This window comes from Gadus morhua, chromosome 20 (genome assembly GCF_902167405.1).
Source record: "Gadus morhua chromosome 20, gadMor3.0, whole genome shotgun sequence".
Classification (NCBI taxonomy): domain Eukaryota; kingdom Metazoa; phylum Chordata; class Actinopteri; order Gadiformes; family Gadidae; genus Gadus; species Gadus morhua.
Genome location: NC_044067.1, coordinates 12383543 through 12393740, shown reverse-complemented (window position 1 = coordinate 12393740; position 10198 = coordinate 12383543). Strand labels below are relative to the sequence as shown.

General features: G+C 44.1%; 1 protein-coding gene across 1 annotated transcript; it reads left to right on the top strand.

Annotated features, from left to right (window-relative positions):
• The first annotated feature begins 1790 nt into the window (after positions 1-1790).
• Positions 1791-7178, top strand: vgll3 (vestigial-like family member 3). Its single transcript, XM_030344371.1, has 4 exons — positions 1791-4069; positions 4596-5034; positions 5232-5873; positions 6330-7178. Exons 1-4 carry the CDS (start codon positions 3962-3964, stop codon positions 6368-6370), a joined length of 1230 nt encoding a protein of 409 aa, XP_030200231.1. The 5' UTR covers positions 1791-3961; the 3' UTR covers positions 6371-7178.
• The last annotated feature ends 3020 nt before the right edge of the window (positions 7179-10198 follow it).

Here is a 10198-nt window from a genome sequence, read left to right as displayed (position 1 = left end):
GCACCATTGGAGTCAAACAAAAATACATGCATTAAACAGAATGAAAATTATAATCTGTGATTAACAATATTGCTCAGTCTTCTACAAGGCTGATGTCATTAATCTACTATACTCATTCTTCATTATTGTTGAGGTCAAAGCACGGATAGTGATAGGAAGGAACCGGAGAATATAACCTATTTAAATCTTGCAACCATGGAGTGCTACAAGTTTGCCTCCATCTCTTGAAGGCCGGAACAAAGCATCAGCCAGACTTTTTTCTGATCCACAGCCGTTCAGTTTCCGCCGTCTTTAATACATGGACTAATAATCATCTCAGAGCCTCATTAAGGAGAGCGGGAGGCACGAGTGCAGAGCCTTCACCAGATGTTGATGCTAACGCGCACCCGCCCCAAACCCTCAGGACCGGGTGCTAGTGAGCGCATTTAGGAGCAGATGTGTGTATGTGTTCATCTATGAATAAAACCCTTATAGCGTGTGTGTGTGTGTGTGTGTGTGTGTGTGTGTGTGTGTGTGTGTGTGTGTGTGTGTGTGTGTGTGTGTGTGTGTGTGTATGAGTGTGTGTGTGTGGGGGGAGGGGGGGGGTCCTTGTGGTGGTGCGTGTGTGTGTGTGTGTGTGTGTGTGTAATTGTGTGTGTGTGTTCTTGTGTGTGTGTGTGTGTGTGTGTGTGTGTGTGTGTGTGTGTGTGTGTGTGTGTGTGTGTGTGTGTGTGTGTGTGTGTGTGTGTGTGTGTGTGTGTGTGTGTGCTTGTGACTTTGTTTACTATAGAGTGTGTGTGTCACATGGCTGTTTCAGGGCACTGCACAGCCTGCTCCACTGCCCTACTTCTAAACTAAGTGACAAGTAAGTACAGATATGAGTCAAGTTTGCTACATTGACACATAACTACATATTAAAAAATGAGTTTCCTTATATCTTGGAATCTATCCTTTCTTTTTGGGTAGCAGCCTAGACATTTTTGTTGATATTCATTGAAAGGATGATGAATCCCAAAACTCATGACGTTCATTTGTCTTGTAATGTTCACCATAATGGAACTTCATGTGATTCTGACCCGAAAATGCTCAGTGTTTGAATGTGCCATCACAAAAACACAAACGCTATAACTCGTTAGGTCTACTTTGAAATTAGTGCACTTTTGAAGAAAACAAGGTGAGTTTTCTTATTAGAAGTGTAATAAGGTATAATATCCCTCTATGATTTATATAACAGGTTACATCCCTTCAACCACTTTTAAGTATGACTACACCCAGTTGGGGGTAAATCTGCCTCCCGCCCGTAGATCAGTGAAGGCTTACGTCACTTCAACTGTGTGTTTGTCTGGGACATAATTAATACTATATCTGTAAGGCATGTTGTCATCACAGTGTATTCGAAAGTGGGGCTTTGAGTGTTGTTCCTGTTCCCTCCTTGCCCTACTTGCCAACATGTCACCCCCGATCATGTCACAATTGTAAATAGACAGGTATTATTGCATTCACCTATTGGATGAAAGAAATGGCTAAAATATTTAGTGTGGAATATAATATAGTGATTCAATCAAAGGTATGAAAACCAAAGGCCTATGTTAGATTGTTTCTAAACATCTTTCTTAACATTAATTCTTATTAATCTAATCAATTCAATTTATTTTCCAGCTGCAATAGACTGCAATATACTTCATACTAATTAACTTTTAAAAAATAATTAATCACCAGATCATGATTTTATCATAATCCATGCATAATATTTTTCAAATTTAAGGAATTTAATCATTAATCATTTTTTCATTGTCTTGAAGCATTTGGGTGAAATTAAAATGAATAATTTATAATTATAATAACTTTAATATACATTTCTGTAACTCACTGTGAATTGCCGGGAGTTCGCTTGCAGCCCTAAACTTACAGGTCACTTCTTCTGACAAGTGCCTTAACTGATCGAGGTTTGGGATACCATCATGTTTCAGGGTTTGAAAGCATGTCTATAGTGGTGCATATTGGCATAGGTCTGAATGTTACCGTGACCATAAAGTCAAGTCTGGAGTATTGAAGTGTAAAAAGAGGAGCCTCTTAACTTATGTTCAATATAATTGGTCCCAATACTTTTAAGTCTTGGTTCTCTCTTTCAGGGGCTTGCAGATCTGCGTTTTCTTTGTCTGAGGTGGTGGTTGTTTTTAGGTCATAGAACATGTTGATCTGATGATCGCCATGGCTACACCTTCTCTCATCCCTTTCTGCCAATGCAAATTCCTGCTTTGATTGAACATTGGTTATTAATTTCAACCCATTTATTAATACATTGATAGGTGTACAGTCGCTGCCACTTTATTATTGATATGATTTGTCTGGAGGCTGACACAGGGAGAAGTGCCAGACTCCCTTGCTTTACAAAATAAGTAAAGGAATTGAAGCATCTGGAAGGGCTACACTTCTCGCTCCTCTGTGTACAGAACATGGGTATTCCATGTGTATAAACTCCTACAGATATTTAACCAAACAAGCTGTAACATGGGAGCAGTATCCCATGTTTTGTCGTTACAGTCCTGTCTCACTCACTGTTCGAAATTGGATAGAAAATAGCATGACATCGAATGCAAAATAGTCACAGGCACTAAATTCATGTCCATAGTAGGCAAATATTTTCCATACAGCTGCACATTCTAATATCCCCTTCAGTGTTCCGTGTTGTAATTTATAATCCATCCAATCCTTTGATTATTTCATGCAGATTGTGATCATGGGGCCATTCGTACACACAAGCAGAACACAAAAGCACACCAGCAGTGGTGTTAATCCTTGCATTGCTATTAGTAGGCCGATAGTCTTCACATGAACACTAGTAAAATACAAACGTAGGCTATGAAGCTAACTATTACTATATTAGGCCTACTATTCTAAAGGCTTAAACATTGCATTCAGGCCAGACAATTAATTAAGACAATTGTAATTGTTGTCAAATGAGAGTTTGTGTGATATTGGCTTGGTTGTGTTTTGTCTTGTGTTCCCGTCCAAGAGGGATAAATTGGATTGTCCAAAGCAAATAGTCATTTGTCATTATTGGTCCGCAGGTGGCAGCAAATAGCCAGTTGATTTGGTCGGTGATAACGACGCACTACAGGCCTGTGCTTAAACGCCAAATAGAACGCAGTAATCTCTAGTTTATAACTAGGGTTTTCGTTGTTTTTTTTACGGAAGGCAATAGGCATAGGGTCTCTAATCTAAGACTCATACTAAAATCATAAGAAATGTTCACTTCAAAATGTAACTCATCAACGTTTAAAGCAGGCCTAAAATGGATATTAGGCTATATAATAACTCATGACTGATGAACATTGACTTCTTAGTCTACGAGACACATTTGGGGATTTATTTAGGCTAATCAAATAACGAGTCCTCCAACTAAATCCGCCCGCCTGGCATTGAACCAACAAGTGTATGCTACATACTTGGTAACTCCAAAACAAAATTCCATCAGCAGCACAATAAAACATTAATTCTGCAAACTATGTCGGCGGAATGTCATTCTAGACCGAGGCCTTGCAAAATGGGCGTGAATACAAAGAGCAAACCCTGCCCATCTAAAAATCCTCCATCCAAGAAAAAAAAGAACCAAGAAAAGAAAGAGCAGAACACTTTCACCCAATCAGCAGTGGGGCTGTAAAAAGGTCCCCCACCCGAAAGTAAAAGTGTTGATAGTGTGCTGTAGCCTATATGGTCTCCTATCGCGTGTTTTGATTAGGGCCCACGGGCGGTGCAACTCACGGCAGGAGCCACATTGTCTTTATGCAAACTTGTATTCATCTACGAGATGTCTATTGTATGCCCATCGGCATATATGGACGCACCACAGCCAAGAAGCAGGATTCCAACAATCTAGAAGCCGGAGTCAGTATCGGTTGTGTGTTCGGTTGTCACCCGGAGTCTCTCTCTTTCTCTCTCTATCTCTCTTACTCTCTGTCTCCCTCGCTGACTCGTCGCAATGAGTTGTCTTGATGTGATGTACCACCAAAGTTTTGGCGCGCACTACCTTCCATCCTCACAAGTGGCTGCAGCGGCTTACAAAGCGGCGTGTTATGGCCATCACCAGGTGAGCTCTCTCTCTCGCTCTCTGTAAAACTGTGTTTGATGTCATAATAGAAGGGGAAAATGCATGATTTCCGGTGTGCGGTTGTCTCACCGCATGTCGTCGAACCGGGTGACTGCTTTTAAACGTCCAAGACGTTTAAATAAGGGTATATCCGACCTGTTTATTATTTGCAGGCCTAGTTGCTACGTATGGAAACACACCCCCAACGACATTGTAATAGGCGATTATTGTCTTAACGTGAAAGCTGTTAGAATGATGAATTTTTTTAGATTACTTTATTGATCCTGTGGGTGGAAATACACTCTCAATTACAGTTTGGAAATGAACAGGTGGCCAACACTTCCTTTCCAAATCAGTTCAGCCAAGTTTCTGATCTCGATTAGTTTGCAATCAAACAAATCTAATAATACCCCCACCCCCCCCCCCCCCCTCTCTTTCTCTTTCCCTCTCTCTACTTCACTCTCTCCTTCTCTCTCTCTCTCTCTCTCCCCCCCCCCACCCCACCCACCCTTCCCCACTTGTCCAGAGGAAGCCTAGTGCATACAGTAAGGTGCATGAGTGTGTGGAGCAGCAGATGCATCAGCAGCAACAGCAGCTCCAACAGAGCCGACCCGCAGGGATGCTGCCCAGGGAGCAGGGCCTCCGGCGGGCATCGCTCACTCCGGGGTCTCGGTGTAGCGACAGCAGCGGTGCTAGCAGCGGTGCTAGCGTCGGTGGCGGTGGCGCCCCGGAGGATTGCGTCATGACCAAGGACGGCAGCGGCAGCCGGCCGGCGGAGGCGGAGTACCTGAGGGCCCGCTGTGTCCTCTTCACCTACTTCCAGGGCAGCATCGGCGATGTGGTGGACGAACACTTTTCCCGCGCTCTCAGCCAATCAGGGTCTTTCTCCAGGGACACCAAGCCGGCACTCAGGGTCACTCAGCAGCAGCAGTTGTCCTCGCCTCCGCCCAGCGCGCTATGGAAAGGTACGGTTATCCTCACATCGCCATCATCTTCATCATCCTCACCCTCATCAACATGTTGTTGCACAATTGGTGCATTTTCATTCGTCGATGGGAATGTATGCTATAATCATCGGGTTACATTTGTACCAGCCATCAAAGTTGTTGCATGGTACCCATTTAGTTACAAAGTGTGTGTGTGTGTGTGTGTTGTTTTGCAGACAGTGCGTCTCTCGCCGAGGGCCCCATCATGAACATGTGGAGCGGCGGGGGGGGCTACCCGTCCCAGGCCGGCCCGTGCCCCCCCCCCGCCTCCTCCATCTCCGTCCACCCAGACTTCTCCTGCGCCGCCGTCAGCCCCCTGCCCTTCCACCCCGCCGACGGCGCCCTGTGGCCCGGCCACGCGCTGGCCCAGGCCGGCCTGCCGGACCCCCACTCCCCCTGGTCCTACGGCCTCAGCGCGGGCCAGAGCGGAGCCGGCGGCGGCGGCGGCGGCGGCGGCTACCCGCAGATCCACGACCTCTACCCCCATCACCCGGCCTCCGTGCACGGGTACCACCACCCGCACACGCACGCCCACCACGGCCACCACCGGTTCCCGCACGGCCACGTGCTCCACTCGTTCCCGTCCCACAGCCCCGCGGCGGCAGCACTGGACCCCCGGTTCAGCCATCTCCTGCTGCCGGGGGGGGTCCGACAGAGGGCGTCCAGCGCCGAGGGCCACGGCTCTCCTCCGCCTCTCAGCGAGGGGGTCAAGTCGGAAACCGACCCCAGTGTTAGCATCCCTGTGGCAGCCGCCCCCACCCTGCCGGCCTCCTGGTCCCCCGCCTCCCTCCATGGTTCTTTGGAGGTCTATGACTCTGGTAGGTGGTGTGATGGGCTATGCTTCTGTAGAGGCAATTCTGTGCTGTGTGTTGTCATTATAATGAATCTGCACTTGATTAGGATCATTTTGCTGTCGTATTAGCATTTACCCATTGGGGTTTATTCTGGGGTCGTTTAAGTGCTGATTATGTAGATCTATTTTTCAAAACTCTTTGTAAAGCTATAGATACAAATATTTATAGCTTTATAAATAATACTAATAATTATTTGAAGCAATGATATAAACTGTACCTTGCCTTTTTAAGGTATGATTGTGCTTTGTGCCCGTAACATCTTAAACTTTGCCCAATCCGCTTGAACTAAACAACGAAATGTTCCTTGTTCATTATGTTGTGCATCGATTTAAAAGATGACTCATCTCTCTCTCTCTCTCTCTCTCTCTCTCTCTCTCTCTCTCTCTCTCTCTCTCTCTCTCTCTCTCTCTCTTTCTGAAGGTCTGGATCAAGAGAAAGCCAAAGCCTCTGCCTGGTTCTGAGAGACAAAGATGTCAGCTCTCGTTTGGCTGTGTGCGTCTCCTTTCAAATACTCAGCGATTCTTCAGCGTGTGGCTGCAGAACGGGGGCTTCAACAGCAGCACTGTGCACTGTGGGGAATAGACTGAATGTGGGAGAAGGACGTTTAAACAGTGACTGCAAGCACTGAACCCCACACATAGTATGGCAAAACCTGAAACACACACTTCTTTTCGAGTTATTTTATTAATGAGGGTGCGGATGCTGTGCAGGTGAAGAAAAAAAGCAGAGTAGTTTAAGTGCACTAATGAACTCACTCATCCATTGTTTGACTCATTAAGGCGTCACCATTGTCCATGGTTTGAAGAGCCTGGATGATCGCCTCCTTTTTTTCTTAAATCGGGTTTACTGACACGTTCACTACAGCACGTGTTCTACATCCATGAAGGTCTGTTTTTCTGTTTCTTTGCTGCCATTTATTTCTTTGCTGCCATTTATATAAGTTAAACTACGTTCCTGTTCTGAACTTAAACAAATTGCAATTATTATGTCATATAAGTTAAAATGCTTTTATTTTTTAAAAGATGAACAAAGCCATATGGTTCTGTTTCAAGAACCCAAATTTTACAAATGTGTGTGCATTATTTTGTGTGTCATTCTGTTATTGCAATGCACATTGGTCGTCTGCATCTCGTTCAACGGATGGTACTTTCATTATTTTTCTTTGGCACTAAAAATGTTGAGAGTGTAAATATCGTCATGCAATAAATCTGATGAATGTTGCCACAAATCATTGGATCTTATTGTGCATCAAGAAAAGAGAATAAGCGTGTACTTTATTAAATCCCAGACTAGAAATCGTGTAACAGTTGTTATGATTATTGTATTTTTTTATATATTTGCTAAATATAGCTTGAAATACATTTGTGTTAACAACCATTTGGGGATGGTAGACAGCTAAAGAGGAGTTTATATATATATAAATACAATAGCAATCCATTACATACATCCCCTTTATAGAATTGCTATTGATAATTAGTAATAATCTGGGTTGAAAACCCAAGTGCCCCAGACTTCTGTTCATGTGGAGCTGGGAAACTGAGGCAGTAATGGGGAGAGGGAAGTGGGAGGGGGCAGGCAACAGAGCTACTGTACGGTCCCATGTGTTACGCCTTTCTGTCTCAGCACATGCAGCATTGCTAATGTTCTCTCATGCGTACACACTCACACTTACACACACACACACACACACACACACACACACACACACACACACACACACACACACACACACACACACACACACACACTCACACACACACACACACACACACACACACACATAGATACACCTATATGCACAAACACAGGCACACACAGACACACACACATTGGCCTGGTTTCCTGTCTGGACAGGAAGTTCACTAAAGTACAACAGACCACAAACACAAACAATTGACCTGCATTGAAGACTCGCATTTGCATCAAGATATGTTGTCTAAGGTCTGAACACAGCTGTTATCAGTCTAACGTCATCTAAAGATTGCTAATAATGTACCTTGGCAAGAAAGAAAAACAGACGTTGTTTTTTTAGTGTTTCTTTCTTTTAATACAACCTGAAATATTTCAGGGTCAAATCCCATTGAACAGTGGCTCAGCTCAGCTCTCACTCTCACTGCCTTTCTCTTAATTGACTCTTCTCTCCTCATGTCTCCTCTGCCCTCCGCTCTCTTTCCTGTTACCTCTCCTCCCCTCCTTTCTTCCCCTCCTCGCCGCAATCCTTTCCTCTTCTCTCCTTTACTTTCCTCAATCCTCTCCCATCCTCTACTGTTTCTTTCCTGTCTCCTCTCCTCTCCTCTCTCCTCCAGTCTACTGGAGAAGAATCAAAGCTGGCAAAAAGTGGTGCTTCATTAGCATTAGCATTAGCATGTAGCCTTAACATCAGCATACACTTTGCACTTATATGCTAACAGGGCTCCCGCTGGTATCCAGGGGGGAGGGGGGGAGGGGGGGGGGGGGGGAGGGGGGGCTGACGCACCCCAGGCACTTCCAGGAGTGCAGGAAGGCCCAGGGCCTTAGCAAAAAAAAACATGGCCTAAGCACTTGCAGCACACTTAAGTATTGATAAATAAATTACCTGTTAAGTGATGTGGGGACCCAACCAAAATCTGGTGTACGTACATAAACACAGACAGAGCTAAATTCGGGGAAAAACCCAGATTAAGTCTTTGTAATGTCTCTTCATCTGCTCTTCACCGGTTTCCAATGATTGCCCCTATTGATGTTGAAAATGTAGTTTCCTATTGAGAAGGAAAATTTTAATTAATGTTGACAATGGCAAGAAAATGTGGAAAGGGGCATGACAGCTGAGTTTTCATGGATTCATGTTTCTCTTCCGAGGCTGATTATCCCAATCATCTATTTTCTCTTAACTTAACTATGAAACCTTTTTCAATTTCATTCTTCATAATCGACAAGCTTGTTTCCGGTTTGTATGAGGAATAGAAGTAAGGTGAAATGTGAAGGAAGTTGGTTGGTGATTTGAGACTAAGGAGGGGACAGGATAGAGGTATTCAATTATTGGACATGAAAAATATAGAATAAACTCAGAAATAAAGACAAAAAAAACACTAATAAAGACAGTAAGTAAAAAAAGTGCTGATATGTAAGAACGTGCCCTCTATAACCTAACACCACATTCGAGGCCTTCAGAAAGAGAGAGAGACAGAGACAGAGAGACAGAGAGACAGAGAAGACAAAAACATAGAATAGGAAATGGTCTAAGAAAGAAGAAAGGGGAAAGCAGGACAAAACGATCCAACGGCCCTCTGCAAGCATGACATCGTGATGATGACTATGGTAAGTACTGGTTTATTCTGACAGGGAAACATGACTATGCCATATTGAAGGGGGTGCATCTGCAGGAGGAAACAACCAGGGTCGTGGGTAGTTGAAGCAAGCAGATTCTAGAGAGTGGCCATACCTCAAGATACTCAATAACCACAAGTCTCTTATTCACAGTGTCATTTATTCAGTTAGATCTGACGTGATGCACCAACCCATCACATTCCTCTTCTTGCCCACACGTCTCTCTTCCTCTCTCTTTTTCTCTTTCTCTCTAGCCCCCCCCCCCCCTCCCTCTCTCTCTTTCTCCCCCCCTCTCTCTAGCCCCTTTCTCTCTCACTCTCTCTTTCTTTCTCTCTTTCCTTATATTTTACAAAAAGGGTGTTTATCATCAATATATCTATAAATTATAAATAGGCAATGTCATATAACCTCATTACAAAACTCTTAGCCTCGTTGGATGGTCGCAATATTTTAATTATCCCCTTACTATGCTAAAATAGCCAAGGTATCGCCATGGTAATACCACTAAGGGAAAGAGTACAACGAACCAAGGCAAACTCATATTTTCTCAAATACGGCAGCTTCAGTATGGTGTGTCCTATACTTGTGTTTGGCAATATAGGCACACCCTAAATCACAGTTGTGTGTAAGGCAAATGTCGTCTTTGGAAGCCATTCCAATCCTGCAAATTCACATCCTGCCTCTCTCTGCGGATCGATCTCGCTTCGATCCTGTTGGAAGCCTTTTCCAAAAAATGTAACTGAGTAATCCCAGATTTACCCCGATGGTCAAAGAGGAACAGAAATCCGTACAGGAAGCTATTTCTTGGATTCAAATTCAATCTTCGGGCATGGACATATTTGGAAATCACTGCTCATCACTCGCCCATCCAAAGCTAGACTTATAATCAATGTGAATATATCAGGATAGTCTGACGGAGCTATGACAGATGAAGCCAGAGACATATATATATGTATATATATATATTGCTTGTTTAAAGGACA

Excerpts from the sequence above, each read along its gene's own strand:
- vgll3 (XM_030344371.1), top strand. The coding sequence starts at position 3,962 with ATGAGTTGTCTTGATGTGATGTACCACCAAAGTTTTGGCGCGCACTAC. Across the intron at positions 5,035-5,231 it reads GCCCAGCGCGCTATGGAAAG|ACAGTGCGTCTCTCGCCGAG; the intron begins GTACGGTTATCC and ends GTTGTTTTGCAG. Across the intron at positions 5,874-6,329 it reads TTTGGAGGTCTATGACTCTG|GTCTGGATCAAGAGAAAGCC; the intron begins GTAGGTGGTGTG and ends CTCTTTCTGAAG.